Here is a 19,754-nt window from a genome sequence, read left to right on the forward strand (position 1 = left end):
AATATTGAATCTATGTTGAAGCCTGACATCTAAATTATATAGATCGCTGTCTATGACTTACACGTTGAATCAACGTTAGGTGTCAACCATAGCTGATACTATATCAATGTTGATTCAACCATCTAAATGGTAATCTACATGCACATTTTAGTTGATTTTATATTGAATCAATGTTAGACATCAATGTTTATTCAACCATAATCTAAATGGTAATCTACATGCACATTTTAGTTGATTTTATATTGAATCAATGTTAGACATCAATGTTTATTCAACCATAATCTAAATGGTACTCTACTTGTACATTTGTAACTTGTACATCTACTTGTAACTTGTAAAGTTAAGGAATCAATACTGATTAATGTACATTTTACATTAAAATATTGCTGCTGATATGTATACATCATAACATTACATGTTTTTTTCCTGCTGTTAAACACACTATTGTTAAATAAATAATAATACAATTCTTATATGACCATATTTCCAAAAATGTGTGAACAAAAATGACAACATGGCTTTAATATGAAAATTTATTTTTTTCTAGGGTATCAGAACTTCCAGTGACTAAAACTTTTTACAAAAAACAAATAACAGACCTTATAACAGGCTTTCATTAACAATATAGCCACTGCCAGAATAGTGACACACATATTGTGTGTGGTGAGCACACGCATTCATGCACAACGAAGACAAGATTGCGTTGTCTCAATCATTTTAACTATAAATTTATGAGCTCAAAGTATGAGCTCACTACTGACTGAAATGTCCAACAAAAAGCATCAATTGTCAAATAATATTGATCACATTAACTAGACTAGATGTTTGAGGAAATTAGAAAGGGAACAACAACTTAACCCTTGTGTCTGATCAGATTCGTATTTGTTTGATAACTTTGCAGTGATGAGCCAACATAATATGTGGCATAATCTTTTAATTATCTTGTATTTTTTTTTTTACTCTTCATAAATTGTTTATTCCACTTCAGCCCGATCATAACCACCACATATTATTTTTTTTGTCATATTTAACAACTCTTTTCAGAAAAGTGGGAGTATTTCATTACAAAAATAATATAAAAAATGGTTATGATCAGGGCTGAAGTTGAATAAAATATTTATGGAAAAGAAAGTGGGAAATTATTTCAACATAATCTTTTTATGGAGTTTTTCAATTTAGTCCCCTAATAAGAGTATAATACTTTAGTTTTCAGACACAAGGGTTAAATAACAATGGCATAGGATTTGAATTTAAACACAGTGGAGCTTAGATGATCTACAGTTGTCCACGACTTATCCTCCAAGGCATCTGCTATATAATAATCTTCAGATTTACTTAAGTGTTATTAGTAGGTTACAGCAGTAAGCATTAGTTTGCTCAGTCAATTATGGCCAATTCGTTTTATATTGTTTAATACAGTTAAATAAATAGATAAATGAAAAGCAATTTTTTTTGGATTGACTCTGGTTCGCTTGACAAGTTTGGGTCACTTCGGTTCCAAGAACAGGCTGAAGCAGCATGTCATTCAAGTAGATGCCGTCCATGGAAGAACAGTGTCCATCAGGGTAATTCCTTGTACTGTATGAACCAGGGAAACAGTGTGTGCTGTGCTGTGCTGGGGTACCCTAAGTTTGACTCTGGTTCGCTTGACTTAAGTTTGGGTCACTTCGGTTCCTTGAGATGCCTCCCTCCCGGTCTGGCGCATAACGAAGCCACTTCTTGACAGTTTCGCTGTAGTCCTGGTCGGTCAGCTTGGGGTCAAACTGTCGAGCAGCAGCTGATAGACACAAAAATAAAAAAGGGAGGAAGAGAGGTGGGTGAGATGATGTACGATGATAAGAGCACCCCTCACTTCACACGAGTGCGATTTTTTTTAATCACTCAATTACTCACTCTGTAGGTCTACAGTAACAAGCTACAGTCAGCATCCAGTTAGACTGGACAGGAAAGAGAATTAAGCAATCGCCTAGCCTGACACCATCTAGGCAATACAATGTGTATCCATGCACCTCTAAAGCTCAATTACGTTGTCCATTTCTTATAGGTTGCACTTTCATCACTTTATTCCAACATAACACTTTTTTTTTAAGTTTTTGCAACAGCATAATTATATTCTGAATCACCAGCATCACCAGCATCACCACCTCACTACCTAAACTTAACCTATGAAGTAGTTTGCAGGGGAGGAAGCTCACCAAACATGCAGGCTTGTAGTGTGGTGTGCTTGAATGGCTTCTTGCTTTCTGAACAACGCTTGTCTTTCTTTCCAGCCCAGTTGAACCCACTGGCCAGGGCGTTGGTCATAGCAGTTTTCAACATCAGTCTGATCAGGTTCTCTGAATTGGTGCCTCCTACCAAAGCCAGGCGAGAAATCTAAATCAGAGAGAAGAAAATGAAGGCCCTGCGTTAGAAACAGCATAACGTTTATTTTATGAACACAGAGCAACCAACTTGTTTATACACACACTTTATGCATGCACTGATATTCCAGCCCATGCCAGTCATTAGGTTTAACCACATTAACCCTCCTGTCCATATGTAAACGGTATATTTGAACAATTTCAAAACGTTTCATAAATAGCAGATATACAAGCTCTAACACGTTTTGAACTAGAAAGTGCTAAACACATTTTCCCCCTGAACAAGACCACACTGAAACGATCTACATTTGATAAATGAATGCAGTTCAATAAATTACCATCTTTTGACGGACTGATTGCTCCATCAGTAATGATTCTGCCTCATTGAAGTCTTGTTCACTGGCGATTGGCAGCTGGAAGGGGAGCATAGTGGTTGTGGTGGCCACCCCGTGTCCCCTGGTCCCACCAGATATGTTGCCCTCAGCCAACTCGGTCTTGATGAACTGCACATCTCTCGATAGATCCTTCACCACGAAAAGTAATTCAGCCAGCATTGAATTATTCTTCTGGATGGTAAGGTCTTCAGAAGAAGAGTTAAAATCATTAAGTGAGAAATAAAAATAAGCAGCAAATCACACGAGGAATTACACCATGTCCAATAGACTTGCCTTTCAGAAGCTGCCCGTCATCGCCGGCCATCTGTCTACGCTGTGAAACACCAGATTGCCCTGAGCTGTGTCCTGACATCGCTGTAGAAACAAAATCATAGTTATATATTTCACTAGTTTGACTGCATTGGATCAAACTGGTGGTAGTTCCCTCTAAAATGGCATACCATTTTGTGCATGTTGTGAGAGACCAGGGGGACTGTAGTATTGCCCCGAGCTGCATCCCGACATCCCTGTAGAAACAAATCATTATATTTAAAAATACAAAATCTGACTTGTCAGTCAAATTAACATACATGTCATAATCACTAACACCGGTTCCTGACAGGCAGCAAGCGAGCGAACTGGAGACGAAATCGCACACGACACTGTCCTGATATGACACAGCGCGTGTCCGAGTGTGTGTTACCTGGATTCTCTACCAATAAAAAGTGTTTAGGGGCGGGACTCGGCCGCGTAATCGCTCAACTAGAGACACAGCGAGCGAATATTTGAGGGGTGAACGACATCGCTGCTCAGTTCACTGTCGCTCGCGGCAGGTCAGGATAGTCTGATTGAAACGAATACATTTTAATCACTTTTTCTCGCTCGCTCGCGTCGCTCTATGTCAGGAAGGGGTGTAAGGAGTTGTATCCCCGTCTCTCAAAACACTGTTACTGAAAGAGTACAGTATCATACCACTACTTGCACTTTGTCGATCTTGCAGCTGCTGGACATGTGAGGCCTGCTGCTGCTGGTGATACTGAACAATATCAAATCCTGGCATCTCGGCTGAAACACAGTAGGAAATACACAAAGTTATTAGCAAATGACGCTATTGTAATCCCCCATGTGAGAAAATGTTTGATTTCCATTCAGCTGATTTCACGTGCACTGCCAAATACTACTTTAATAAAAATATCAAAGACAATGCGAGACAATACAGATATTTTAAACATGCCAGAATATTATGTTATGAGATTGCTTGATAACTCACCATTATGTTGAGTTAGCGATTGCCGGTAGTTGCTAGTAACCAGATCTACAAAGGGGAAATGTAAAATAAGTTGCGACTCAAACATGGTGGAAATTGTGCTCAATATAAAAGCATTATGTACAACTACACATTTTTATTGTGACATTGCTTGCAAGTTGTGAAGGCTTTGAATTTTTGTAGTGGGCTGGCATGCACATTGTAAACATGTATTCTGTTGCATGCATGATGCCAGCGACCTGCCAGCAAGCTCCTCACAAGAACACAGATATGGGTTCACTTACTGTTATTTGGATCAGGAGTCTGCAACGAATCTAAATAGCTGTAGATCATGCCACCATCCAAAGAATCTAAAAAAGGTAAGCCAGGGTGAGAATTGAAGATGCTACAAATCATGTTTAAACAGTCTGAGATCCAGACGACACCGTACACCACTTCCCAGTATATTGCTAGCCAATGTACAATCAATAGACAATAAACTGGATGACATCCGAGCAAGGATTCAATATCAAAGAGACGTTAGGGACTGCAATGTCCTTTGCTTCACCGAAACATGGCTAACACCGGAGGTTCCAGATCACGCGATTCAACCAGCGGATCACTTCTTTATCCATAGGAAGGATCGGACACAATCAGAGTCCGGTAAACAACGTGGTGGAGGTATTGCCTTCATGTTTAACAAAAATTGGAGTGATCCAACGAATGTGAAGGAATTATCCAACCACTGCTCCCCAGAACTGGAATATATAACCATCAAGTGTCGTCCTTTCTTCCTCCCGAGGGAGTTAACGGCGATCGTCCTGGTCGGAGTGTATATTCCACCGCAAGCCAACAACAACGCCGCGCTCTCCAGACTCCACGACGAGGTAAATAGTATACAAGCGACGAACGTTAACGCCGCCATTTTAGTACTGGGAGATTTCAATAGCGCCAATCTGAGAAAGGTATTGCCTGATTTCTACCAGCATGTGACTTGCAACACCAGAGGCGGTAACATCCTAGATCACTGTTACACGCAATTTAAAGGTGGCTACAAGGCTCATTCTGATAGTGGCTTTGGCAAGTCAGATCACGCATCCATTTTCCTTACACCAAAGTACAGACAAAGAATTAAAAGTACTCCCGTAGTCTCGCGAGAGGTGCAGAAATGGGATGTGACGTCAGAGGATACGATCCGGTCAGTGTTTCACAACACAGACTGGATTGTATTCCGCGACACAGATAACATTAATGCCTACACGGAGACAGTGCTGGACTATGTCTGTACTAGGGTGAAAGAAACAATCCCCACTACCAAAATGAAAGTTTACCCAAATCAAAAACCCTGGGTAGACAAATCCGTCCGTGAAGCTCTGAGAGAGCGCACCAAAGCATACAATGACGGCCTAGTGGCAGGCAACATGAATGACCACAAGGTGGCGCAACACAACGTAAGGAGGACAGTGTCAGAGGCCAAACGGCGCTACAGGGATAAAATTGAACTCCAGTTTGAACAAGCTGACTCTAGAGCTATGTGGCAGGGGCTCAAAACGATGACAGACTACAAAGGCGCCTCCCTCAAACTGAACAGTGACATCTCCTTAGCAAACGACCTCAATACCTTCTATGCGAGGTTTGATGCTGGTAATAACAACACCAGCTCACAAGCCTCGGCAATGGGGGGGGGGGGGTCGGCTGCTGATGGAGGCGCAGTGTTCAGGGTAACAGAGCATGAGGTGAGGCGGACCTTTAAAAAAGTGAATATCAGGAAGGCAGCAGGTCCGGACGGCATCCCCGGCCGCGTCCTAAAAGTCTGTGCCGACCAACTGGCCCCAGTATTCACTGACATATTTAACCTGTCCTTAGAACAGGCTGTCATCCCCACCTGCCTGAAGAAGTCCACTATTATCCCTGTACCCAAAAAATCCAAGCCTGCTTGCCTCAACGACTACCGCCCTGTAGCTCTCACCTCCATAGCCATGAAGTGCTTTGAGAAGCTAGTAAAGGGCTACATCTGCTCCTCCCTCCCCATCAACATGGACCCCCTGCAATTTGCATACCGCCCCAACAGGTCCACGGAGGACGCCATATCCCATGTGCTGCACACAGCAGCATCACACCTGGACAAGAGGCAGGGGAACTATGTGAGAATGCTATTCATCGACTACAGCTCGGCATTCAATACCATAGTCCCCTCCATACTCATAGCCAAGCTCAGGGACCTGGGCTTGGGCTATGACCTCTGCCAGTGGGTCTTGGACTTCCTGACTGGCAGACCCCAGGTGGTGAGAGCAGGCAACTGCACCTCCTCATCCATCACCCTCAACATAGGGGCCCCCCAGGGCTGTGTTCTGAGTCCCCTCCTCTACTCCCTGTACACACACGACTGTGTGGCTCAGCGGAGTAGCAATACAATCGTCAAATTTGCTGACGACACAGTGGTGGTGGGCCTGATCTCTGCCAACGACGAGAGGGCCTACCTGGAAGAGGTCAAGGTCCTGGCGGGATGGTGCCAGGAAAACAGCCTCTCCCTGAACGTCAGCAAAACAAAGGAGATGATTGTGGACTTCAGGAGGTCGGGGGTCAAGGACTACAGCCCCCTCAGCATCGACGGGGCACCGGTTGAGAGAGTCAACAGCTTCAAGTACCTCGGAGCCCACATATCCGAGGACTTGACATGGACCATACACATTAACAGTGTGGTGAAGAAGGCACGACAACGCCTCTACTTCCTCAGGCGCCTAAGGAAGTTCCAAGTCAGCCAGAAGATCCTTAAGAACTTCTACTCATGTACAATAGAGAGCATCTTGACCGGCAACATCACCTCCTGGTTTGGGAATAGCACTGCAAAAGACCAAAGCAGACTACAAAGAGTGACACGTTCAGCCGAACGCACAATTGGAGGGGGGCTCCCCACCCTCCAGAACATTTACTACAAGCGTTGCAAGGGGAAGGCTAAGAGAATTATTAAGGACTCGAGCCACCCGAACAACTGCCTCTTTGAACTACTGCCGTCAGGCAAGCGATACAGGAGTCTCAAGGCGAGCACAGAAAGACTCAGAAGTAGCTTCTATCCCCAGGCCATCAGGCTGCTAAACGAACAATGAATGAACACTACACAACAACAACCACCAAACACACATAGCACACACATCCACACGCACACACTCACTTTAAACAAACACACTGTAGCACCCACTACACACACTTTATAGCACACACCCACTTTAAACAAACACACTGTAGCACCCACTCCCCACACTTTATATTTATGGATGAAGGATTGCACTACAACTCGTACACCTTACTGTAAATTGTACCTAAAATTGTACCTCATCCCATTTCTGCTTTGCACTAGATAGTACTGTACATTAGTACACTGCATAGTATTGTGTATTGTATATTATATGGTAACTCAGAACATTGTACATATGTCTATACCGAACAACTGTGACCTCATTTTCTTCTTCTAAATTCATGCTATATTATGTTATTATGTTATTTGATACTATCTTGTCTAGCACAGTCTCTGGAGCGTAACAGTAAGAAGCATTTTGTATGAAAGTATTCTGTACTTCTGTATGACAACTATTAAAGAACTTGAACTTGAACTTGATCTAGTTGGCATTTTAACATGCATAGCAACATACCATTCATTGTAGGCTCTTGGCCAACAACTGGAGGGTTGACGGATCTTAGCGCCTTACGAGATTTTGGAGTCTGTCCTACAACATATTTTAGTTGGCATGTTATTCACAATGTATATATTTTGGGCCAACTATAGAATAACTGCAAGAAATGCAGAAGTCCAATCAAATTAAAATGCTCAATTTGTCGGTACATGGTCAGACTAATTTGTTTAACTGTTTATTATTATTATTATTATTATTATTATTATTATTATTATTATTATTATTATTATTATTATTATTAACTGTAGCAGTGATCATTTCCAAAGTGCCTATATAAAATAAATGCATTGCATCAATACCTGGGAAACCCACATCAGGTGCTTTGGCAAAACGTTTTCTTTTGGCGTCGCCACTCGAGTGGTCATCAGAGTCCGTGTGCACATACTGCTGATTTGGCCTAAAAAAAAGTATATATATACACACATGTAATAAATGTAGTTATGATACTACGTTTATTAGTCAAGGCTAAAGTCTGAATACATAGGCCCTCAGGCCACTGTGTGTTATCCTTTTAGCACTACTTGCAACTACAACAGCAGTGCAATTATTTACAACACCCTAGGGAGAGTTGTCCCTTTAACAAAGTGAACACTGTACCTGGATCTTCTTTTCTGGGCGGAGATCTCCTTCGTCCTCAGATTCAATTTCAGAGGTTGGACACATAGTTGAGGTGTACTTGGTCTCTCGTTTTTTGGCCTCATCATGGGTCTCTGGAAAGAGCAGAGAGAAAATGACAATTAACATATCTGCAGTCCAGTGTTTAACGAAAAAATATATGTACCTGGACAGGAAAGAGAATTAAGCAATCGCCTAGCCTGACACCATCTAGGCAATACAATGTGTATCCATGCACTTCTAGATCTATCACAGTGTTTAGAGGGTCTATCACACCCTCTAAACACTGCTAGACCCTCTAAACACTGTGACAGACCCTCTAAACACTGTGACAGACCCTCTAAACACTGTGACAGACCCGACAAACACTGTGACACCTCTAAACACTGATAGATCTATCAGTATTTAGAGGGTGTGATAGACCCTCTAAACACTGTAATAGACCCTCTAAACACTGATAGACCCTCTAAACACTGTGATAGACCCGACAAACACTGTGACAGATCCTCTAAACACTGATAGACCCTCTAAACACTGATAGACCCTCTAAACACTGTGATAGACCCGACAAACACTGTGATAGATCTATCACAGTGTTTAGAGGGTCTATCACAGTGTTTGTCGGGTCTATCACAGTGTTTGTAGGGTCTATCACAGTGTTTAGAGGGTCTGTCACAGTGTTTAGAGGGTCTGTCACAGTGTTTATAGGGTCTATCAGTGTTTAGAGGGTCTGTCACAGTGTTTAGAGGGTCTATCAGTGTTTAGAGGGTCTGTCAGTGTTTAGAGGGTCTGTCACAGTGTTTAGAGGGCCTGATACAGTGTTTAGAGGGTCTGTCACAGTGTTTAGAGGGTCTATCAGTGTTTAGAGGGTGTGATAGACCCTCTAAACACTGTGATAGACCCTCTAAACACTGATGGACCCTAGGTTGAGAAACGCTGGTATATGGTGTGGCTCTTTGTGGTACCACAGTCATTTTTTTGTGGCTCTTAGTCTCTGACTGGTTGGCCACCCCTGGTTTAGAGGGTCTGTCACAGTGTTTAGAGGGTCTGTCACATTGTTTAGAGGGTCTGTCACAGTGTTTAGAGGGTCTATCACAGTGTTTAGAGGGTCTATCACAGTGTTTAGAGGGTCTATCATAGTGTTTAGAGGGTCTATCAGTGTTTAGAGGGTCTGTCACAGTGTTTAGAGGGTCTGTCCCAGTGTTTAGAGGGTCTATCAGTGTTTAGAGACCCTCTACGAGTGATTACAAACCCTACAAACACTGTGATAGACCCTCTAAACACTGTGATAGACCCTCTAAACACTGTAATAGACCCTACAAACACTGTGATAGACCCTACAAACACTGTGATAGACCCTCTAAACACTGATAGACCCTCTAAACACTGTGATAGACCCTCTAAACACTGTGATAGATCTATCACAGTGTTTACAGTGTTTGTCGGGTCTATCACAGTGTTTAGAGGGTCTATCACAGTGTTTGTAGGGTTTGTAATCACTCGTTTAGCATTTCAAATATTTTAATATTTAAATAAATAAAACTTACATCAACTCCGAGCAGCAGTTTCTCCGTAGGCTCCTTGAAGTACACCATAATGAGTCTTCTTCGAAGCCTCTGGATCATATCTGGCCAGAACTTCCCTGATCTCCGGGTTGTCCAGTTTCTGGCAGAACTGCAGGATGGTCCGTCCTCTCTGACCCAGGGCATCTTGGATCTTTTGAAGGGCATCGGTGTCTGTCAGGAGGCCAAAGTGGGAGAAACAATTAGATCTGAAATTAGTTTCAAAACGGTTGCACTGTGGGGAAAATTTAAAAGTACAGTAGATTACAGTAGATTATTATCTGTTCTTATGCATGCCTGGTGATACTAAATCCAAATTGAACTCAGGCATTTGAAAGATAATATATATATAAATGTGCGAATTGGCTATAATAAGGTCATTTATAAGCATCATATTCTATAATAATATTTCAAATTGCATTGGTCCGGATGGGAGAATTCAGTACTGCATCTACAGAACCTTCGGTTTAATCATCTTCCCTTTATTAATTTCCTTCGATTTTTTTTACACATGACCTCAAGAGGGGACTGAACGAGATCAGTGGCAGTTTTTAATGTTTGGTCATTATTAGCATGGTGTTATTCACTGTCAAAGATGCAAAGAAACATCATAATTCATATTCTCATTTGTTTCATCACAATTTAAGCAAGCCTAGTAATAGACACAATATTTCTGACAATGTGAATACATTCCCTGAGGTCCATAGATGTCCCTAGATACCAATAATATGCAAATGGACCTTTCGATTTTGATTACTATTATTGTGAAATAATAATTAAATGTGAAATATTGCTATGTTATTGTGAGATTACAAAATCTGATGTGATATTACAGAGGATTTTGATTACAGTATTTTATTGTGAAATAATAATTAAATTATGTGAAATCAAAGGATACTGTATGAATGTCACTGTAATATGACACTCATAGCAGAATTAGTTATCAATAACCTACCTGTATAAATGTTAAAAGTTGTTGCAAATATTTTTTTCCCCTCATAAATATACCACTATATACATTAATTTCTTATATTAGTTTTAAAATGACCATTTAACAGTTTAACAGTGCTCTGAAAATGCTCTGAGAACATGCGGTCATCACTGTTTTAAGCACAAACACATTAGGGAGGGAGGGAGAGAGACAGGCCCGGCCTGTATGCCTGCACCCTGGTTTACCATGACTTTTTAGCAAGCAAGGTAGCAGCAATGCTAAGCTAACTGATTGTGCCAGTGTATCCTGTTAAAGAATACATCATAAGCCACATTTTGAAACGTTACTGACGTTAGCCTACATAAAATGTATAACAGTATTAGGGATGCACGATATTGATTTTTTTACACCGATAAATTTATGCTCCTCAAGCCGATACCGATAACCGATATTTATTGTATTATAATATTTTTTTAACTGTATATATATATATATATATATATATATATATACGCTGCAATTTTTCTTTTGCCTAAGTACAAACAGTGTCTCAAGCGAACGCCGGTGGTCTCGCGAGAGGTTAAACGTTGGACCGTGACGTCAGTAGAGTCACTCCAAGCAGTGCTGGGAAGCACAGAATGGAGTGTACTCCGTGATAACACAGCCAATATTAACGAATACACCGAAACGGTGATTGACTATGTCTGTACTCAGGTAGAAGTAATAATCCCCACCACCAAAATTAATATCTACCCAAACCAAAAGCCCTGGGTAGACAAATCCGTCCGTGAGGCTCTGAAAGTGCGCACATCAGCATACAACACCGGGCTGGTGACAGGCAACATGGAAGAACACAAGATGGCAAGATACAACGTCAGGAGAGCAGTAATAGAGGCAAAACGGCGTTACAGGGATAAAGTTGAACTTCAGTTTGAACAGGCTGACTCTAGAGGCATGTGGCAGGGCCTCAGAACAATGACAGACTACAAAGGAACCCCCCTCAAACTGAACAGTGACATCTCCTTAGCAAATGATCTCAACTCCTTCTATGCGAGGTTTGAGGCTGTGAATAACAACACCAGCCTACAAACCACGGCAATGGGGGGGGGGGGTCTGCTGATGGAGACTCAGTGTTCAGGGTAACAGAGCATGAGGTGAGACGGATCTTTAAAAAAGTGGATATCAGGAAGGCAGCAGGACCGGACGGCATCCCCGGCCGCGTCCTAAAAGTCTGTGCCGACCAACTGGCCCCGGTATTCACTGACATCTTCAACCTGTCCTTGGAACAGGCCGTCATCCCCACCTGTCTGAAGAAGTCCACCATCATCCCTGTACCCAAAAAATCTACGCCCGCTTGCCTCAACGACTACCGCCCTGTAGCCCTCACCTCCATAGCCATGAAGTGCTTTGAGAAGCTAGTGAAGGGCTACATCTGTTCCTCCCTCCCCATCAACCTGGACCCTCTGCAATTTGCATATCGCCCCAACAGGTCCACGGAGGACGCCATAGCCCATGTGCTGCACACAGCAGCATCACATCTGGACAAGAGGAAGGGGAACTATGTGAGAATGCTGTTCATCGACTACAGCTCAGCATTCAATACCATAGTCCCCTCCAAACTCATAGCCAAGCTCAGGGACCTGGGCTTGAACTATGACCTGTGCCAGTGGGTCCTGGACTTCCTGACGGGCAGACCCCAGGTGGTAAGAGCCGGCAACTGCACCTCCTCATCCATCACGCTCAACATAGGGGCCCCCCAGGGCTGTGTTCTGAGCCCCCTCCTCTACTCCCTGTACACACATGACTGCGTAGCACAGCGGAACAACAACACCATCATCAAATTTGCTGATGACACAGTAGTGGTGGGCCTGATCTCTGCCAACGACGAAAGGGCCTACCTGGAAGAGGTAGAGAACCTGTCACAGTGGTGTCAGGAGAACTGCCTCTCCCTGAACGTCAGCAAAACAAAAGAGATGATTGTGGACTTCAGGAGGTCGGGGGTCAAGGACTACAGCCCCCTCAGCATCGACGGGGCACCAGTTGAGAGAGTGAACAGTTTCAAGTACCTCGGAGCCCACATATCCGAGGACTTGACATGGACCACACACATTGACAGTGTTGTGAAGAAGGCACGACAACGCCTCTACTTCCTCAGGCGCCTAAGGAAGTTCCAAGTCAGTCAGAAGATCCTTAGGAACTTCTACTCATGTACAATAGAGAGCATCCTGACCGGCAACATCACCTCCTGGTTTGGGAATAGCACTGCACAAGACCGTAGCAGACTACAAAGAGTGACACGTTCAGCCGAACGCACAATTAGAGGGGGGCTTCCCACCCTCCAGAACATTTACAACAAGCGGTGCAAGGGGAAGGCTAAGAGAATTATTAAGGACTCGAGCCACCCGAACAACTGCCTCTTTGAACTGCTGCCGTCAGGCAAGCGATACCGGAGTCTTATGGCGAGCACAGAAAGACTCAGAAGGAGCTTCTATCCCCAGGCCATCAGGCTGCTAAACGAACAATAATCGCTAAACGAACAATAATCACTATGCAACAACCATCAAATGCACACAGCACACACACCCACACGCACACACACACTCACTCAAACAAACAACACACTGCAGCACCCACTCTCCACACTTTAGATCACACAAACACACTTACACTTTATATTTATTGATAAAGGATTTGCACTACAACTCGTACACCTACTGTGAATTGTACCTAAACTGCACCTTGTCCATTTATGCCTTGCACTATATAGTATTGTATATTAGTACACTGCACAGTATTGTATATTGTATGGTAACTACGTCTACGAACATTGTACATATGTCTAAACTGAACACTGTGACCTCTTTTTTTTCTTCTAATTTTTACTATGTTTTTATTTCATACTTATCTTGTCATGCACAGTCTCTGGAGCGCAACAGTAAGAAGCATTTTGTACAAAAGTATTCTGTACTTCTGTATGACAACTATTAAAGAAACTTGAAACTTGAAACTATATATATTTTTTTTTTAATCAATTTTTTTTTTTTTTTTTTAGTATTTATAAGCTCCGACGTCATCGGTACTGCTATCGGTACTCGAGAAATTATGGAGGTTTTTTTTGAGGAATTTAAACGTCGCAAACTAATCTTGTTGGCCGTTGTCTATTATCTCTCCTGCCTCTGTCTCTGCCTGCTGCGAGCAGGCTCCCTCCCACACACACACACACACACACTCACTCACTCACACACACACACACACTCACTCACACGGGTGCTGCGCTGCCGACTCAGTACAGACAGCTCTGCTCTCATAATGGCGGAGAGAACGAAATGTTCAAAAGTCTGGGTCTATTTTACTAAAGTCGAGTGCAACAAGACATTTGCCAGTAATGTATAAGCGCTGGTACTTGTCAATGTGGCTGGCGGGGAGATAACGTTAGCTCCGAGTAGAGTAATGGCTGACAATCCGGAAGTAAATAAACGAACGAGAGCTTCTGATTGGTGGTAAGAAGAAGAGGTGGGTGCAAGCCGTGGGACGTAATTGGCAGATCGACTGTCTGTCTCCGAATGTAACGTGACTACGTCACAGCCAAGAAAGGGAGCACTCGATTTGTGAAAAACTCCCTGTTCCTAAACCACACGCTATCAGTTTTACCACAGTACTGGCAAAACGGGAGGAGGCTATAATAAAAACAAGCGCCCTTCATCCAAATCCACCCACACCGGATTTCTTTTAACCAAAAAATTTATTATATGTTATCGAAGCTATCAATAACGTTATCGAGTTTATCGGGATGACGTCATAATTGCTGATATCGGCCTTATCGTGCATCCCTAAACAGTATATGCAACAGGTGGAAACATTCATCATAGCTAACTGCTAACGCTACTAGCTAAATTAGCTTCAGCTAGCAGGCATGAATAACGGTTAATATAATATTCTCTACCATGTAAAGTACTCACCAGTCTTAACGATGCAGAGAGACATGAGGTAGCAGCCAGGAAGCTGCCGCACAGGTGCATTCTGGGAGGCGGCGCAGCACAAGTGCAGTGCAGTCTGGGTGATGAGACACAATGACGACAGCATACGTTGAGCAGCATACGTTGATTCAACATTTATTAGATATTGGCATTTCAATCATTAAAATGCAACCACAAAACAATATTGATTCAATGACATGTTTTCAACATTGGCCAAGTGGTTCATCGGTTAATGGTTGATCCACCATCAATCGTCGACCTTAACCAAAAATCAAGCATTTTGACCATAACTCAACATTGAATTAACATCTTTTGCTATCTGGATCTGTACTGGCCATGAGACTCTGGTAGCGCTTGCCTGACCGCAGCAGTGCAAAGAGGCAGTTGGTAGGGTGGCTAGAGTCTTTGACTATTCTCACCAGGCCCTGCAACGCCTGGTGTAAATGTCCTGGAGAGTGGGAAGCCCACCTCCAATTGTGCGTTGGACTGATCGAGCCACTCTCTGCAGTCTGCTGCGGTCGACTCGTGTGCTATTCCAAAACCAGGAGGTGATGTTACCAGTCAGGATGCTCTCTATTGTGCACGAGTAGGAGTTCTTTAAGATCTTCTGACTCACTTTGAACTTCCTTAGACGCCTAAGGAAGTAGAGGCGCTGCCGTGCCTTCTTCACTACACTGTCTACGTGTGAGGTCCATGTCAAGTCCTCGGATATGTGGACTCTGAGGTACTTGGAATTGTCCACTCTCTCGACCGGTGCCCCATAGATGCTGTAGTTCCTTGCCCCAGACCTCCTAAAATCCACAATCAGTTATTTTATTTAGCTGACGTTCAGGGAGAAGCTGTTATCCTGGCACCTGGGGGGCACCTGTGTTGAGAGTGATGAATGAGGAGGTGCAGTTACCTAGAAGGTACCTATTTTTGCCTGTATTAAAATTCTAAATAAAGCAGCTATCTGAGGAAATAATATCAAACGTTAGCTAGTTAACAATGCAACAAATTGCTGATGATACTGACATCTGAGGTAATAACCTGTTTAAATGACGGGACATTGTTGCAAGCTTATTTGGCAATAAAGGGCGCCTCTGTCCTCTCTAATTTCAGGCCTATCTCCAAGCTCCCGTTTTTATCCAAAATTCTGGAAAAAATTGTACTTCCTTGACACATGGCATTCTGGAGGTCTTCCAATCTGGTTTTAGAGCACTGCACAGTACAGAGACTGCACTTTTAAGAGTTGTTAACCCTTTAATCGCCGTTGACACTGAAACACGTCATTCCCCGCCATGCTCATTCTGCCGATGACGCTGGACAGCGTCTTTGATATCAATATTTAAAAAATCATATTTCTCCCCCGGAGACATTATATGTACTGGTGAGCCCCTGTCAACTCTCTAACGGTTCAAGAGCGCCATCTGGTGGCCGATCGGCCTGATCGCCCAGGGAAGAAACAGGAAGTGGAAGCTGGTGCTCATTTCAATTTGATCCGATCACTCGCTATAGGTCCCGGGACTCTAGCTCGACACAATGGATATCGATCCGTTGCCAATAACTCGATAAACAACATGATTTGGACGTATATACTATTATACAACCTGGAAATGGATCGGATATTTCGACATCCCATAATAGAAAAAATTCTGTTCCACGCTCATCTCCCAACGGCAAGAGGAAGGAGTTTCAGCGTTATTTTTTAATGTCTTCTATACTAACTGCTCTAATGATCATATCACCCACACTAGATGAATGATATAACGTTGCCCACGGAATTATAAACGACCCCCCGCCCATCCGGTCAACATCAGATCATACGTAGTAACTTCTAAAAGTACGTGCAGTTGAAATTTTGTATCTCGCGCCGATTGCTATCAAACTGTATACAATCATCAATATAATGCATTTAGGGCTATAAATCACGTTCTGGAGAAAGCTGCAGAAAGCGATAAAAACATACTTATACTTTAGACCGTATTTTAGTATGAATATGTGAATGAAAAAGTATAACGTTGCTACACCCTGAACAATAGATATAGGACTTTGAATGGGCCATGGTAATGTCAATTTAGCAATACAATTTAAAAAGTTATAGCCCTGCAAAGAAGGGGAACTTCTCCATGTTAAATAGGGCTGGCGAGGGATGGTAAATTATGAATTTAACCCCGGCGATCCTTCTCGCCACTGACTCTGGTGACTCCCTTATCCTCGTACTTTTAGATCTGTGATCACAGTATTCTGCTCTCCCGTTTGGAGCACTGGGTTGGCATTAAAGGCCAAGCCCTGGAGTTTTTTTTAGATCATATTTGTCTGAGAGAAGTTTTTGTGTTAGCCTGGGCGACGCTGTATCCTCCACAGCACCTCTCCCCTGCGGGGTTCCCCAAGGCTCAATTCTCGGGCCAATTCTATTTGTGTTGTACCTGCTCCCCTTAGGGCCTATACTTCAAAAACATGGCGTCTCCTTTCACTGCTACGCAGATGACAGCCAGATTTACATGCCATTAAAAAGAAACATTAGCAACCCGGTAAAACCACTATTAGCATGCCTTGACGATGTTAAGGCATGGCTGGCATCAAACTGTCTTTGTCTCAATGACAGTAAAACAGAGGTCATGGTGTTTGGTCCCAACAATGGTCATGTGCCTCCTCCTGGTGACTTGGGCCCTCTTGGGCTTTTTGTGAAGCCAAGAGTCACCAACCTAGGGGTAAAATTTGATTGTGACCTAAAGTTGGACAAGCAGATCAATACTGTGGTGGGAAGGAGCTTTTTCCAACTTAGGAGGCTGTCCAAGGTCAAACCTTTTTTATCCCGTTCCGTTCTTGAAACGGTTATCCATGCTTTTATGACTTCTCGCCTTGATTACTGTAATGCCCTGTACGTGGGCGTCAGTCAGGCCTCCCTCTCTCGTTTGCAGTTGGTGCAAAACGCCGCTGCCCGTCTGCTGACGGGAACACGAAAGCGGGAGCACATTTCCCCTGTGCTGGCTGCCCTCCACTGGCTTCCTGTGCGTTTTAGGATTGATTTTAAGGTTTTACAGTTTGTTTTTAAATGTTTGAACGGCTTGGCACCGGGTTACCTCTCAGACCTGCTGGAACCCTAGGTTCCTCCAAGGTCCCTCAGGTCCTCTGACCAGCTCCTCTTGGCCGTTCCAGACTCCAGGCTGAAGCTTAGGGGGGACCGTGCTTTTGCAGTGGCAGCCCCAAAGCTCTGGAATAAGCTGCCACTGCATGTTAGGCAGGCCCCCACTCTGCAGGTGTTTAAATCACGCCTCAAAACACACTTATTTGCTCTGGCTTTTGTTTTTTAAACAGTTTTTGAGAGACTGGCCTTTTTTATGTGACACATTGTACTGTTTTATTGTGTGCTTTTATTCTATTTTTATGTTTTATCCTATGTTTGTGGACTTGTACAGCACTTTGGTCAACTTTGTTGTTTTAAATGTGCTATATAAATAAAGTGGATTGGATTGGATAAAGCCCTTTCTGATTGTTAAACGAGGAGACAGTGATCCCATTCAACTCAATGTCGGCAAAACTGAGTTTTCACATTTCATGCGCTACTCAGTGACATGATGACCCTTCCTTCTTTTATAATTTCCTTGAGTCTAACACATACATATTTAATTCTTAAAGGTGAAATCAGTACTATTATCACTGTAGCATAAAAGTAAATCACTATTATGTATCAGAGGGGGTTGGACAGGGTTGCTGATCTTTCTAAACTTGCATTCCGGTGCAAGATTCAATTATGTTATTATTGAATGTAATTTGTGTGTGGTTGAGTCTACAAGGTCCTCATTCCAATTAAATTACATTATTGTTGAATGTCATTTGTATGTGGTTGAGTCTGCATGGTCTGCATTCCAAACGATAGAAAATTTAACAAATAATAATAAACTATTTGTATAGCAATTTTTTTTTTTTTTTACTTTATTTTTTAGCGTTTATCGCTTTTTCTGGTCAAGCATGACCAACAGAAACAGGTTGAAATGGGATGTAGAGCAGTGGAAGACATTCTGAGAAATGACGGTGGGTCCGGGAATCGAACTCGTGTCCCCCAGATCCGTGATGAGCACGGTTTTCCCCGACGCAGAAATAGCGCCGAGATATGCGGTGAGCTACGGGAGCTCCCCTGTATAGCACTTTCTTACAGAAATTGCAGTACCTTTAGGCCGGGCAATTCAATTCTTGCCAATACACACATTTAGCTACAATTCAATATGATTCAAAAGCACTGGATCAGTTACCACAATCATGATATACAAGGTTGTATTAAAGGGTCACATCACCAAAAATGATTTATTTTGCATATAATCTCACATCCAAAAACTCTAGACAGCTTTGCACACATTCATTTAGTTTGACAATTATTGAGAGTAAATACGTTTGAATGTGGCCACCAGTGATGTTATTGGGTTATTGAACCCTTGTGTTGTGTTAAGGCCTAACAAAAATAATGGTTTGGTTCCGGTTGCCGACCGACCCTGCCGATTTAGGTGCGACACAATTTATTTTATGAGTCTAAAAAAAAAGAATAATAATAATAATTTACAATAAAGTTTCATAAAAATCTTAGTCAAACCTTTAGTTATATGGATATTAAACATGCTGGCAGAGTACATGCATCCATGTTGTCGTGAACATTTTAATTAAATAAAGAAATTCCCTATCCGTGGGAAGAGATAAAATAAAAAAATTAAATTAAATAAATTCCTTAACTGACAACCAACAGGAACCAAACAATATTTTTTTGTATGCCTAATGACAGCTCAGTGAGACGATATGGTAGCAGTCTTTATAAGACAAGGCATTGCTATTTCTTCTTACATAGCAATCATCTACATCATTTCATAGAGCTACATCATAATGGGGATCACTTTACAGAATAAATCAGAGCTAGGAGCGCTAAAGATACAATAACAGTCGATTCCCCCGAAACACTCATCGTAAAAGATCATCCGACTCAAATGAGCAGGATTGTTCAGAATGTGCGCCCTCTACAGGCCAAC

General features: G+C 42.6%; 1 protein-coding gene across 1 annotated transcript; it reads right to left on the reverse strand.

Annotated features, from left to right (window-relative positions):
* Positions 1 to 1,229: 1,229 nt before the first annotated feature.
* On the reverse strand, positions 1,230 to 14,205 carry LOC311227329 (uncharacterized protein). Its single transcript, XM_084312934.1, has 13 exons — positions 14,044 to 14,205; positions 9,835 to 10,023; positions 8,270 to 8,382; positions 7,972 to 8,069; positions 7,631 to 7,705; positions 4,286 to 4,351; positions 4,005 to 4,049; positions 3,707 to 3,799; positions 3,196 to 3,261; positions 3,029 to 3,109; positions 2,699 to 2,940; positions 2,196 to 2,373; positions 1,230 to 1,777 (listed from the first exon to the last, which is right to left on the reverse strand). Exons 1-13 carry the CDS (start codon positions 14,086 to 14,088, stop codon positions 1,626 to 1,628), a joined length of 1,443 nt encoding a protein of 480 aa, XP_084169060.1. The 5' UTR covers positions 14,089 to 14,205; the 3' UTR covers positions 1,230 to 1,625.
* Positions 14,206 to 19,754: the final 5,549 nt, after the last annotated feature.

This window comes from Notolepis coatsorum (genome assembly GCF_963971535.1).
Source record: "Notolepis coatsorum genome assembly, chromosome: 4".
Lineage (NCBI taxonomy): Eukaryota > Metazoa > Chordata > Actinopteri > Aulopiformes > Paralepididae > Notolepis > Notolepis coatsorum.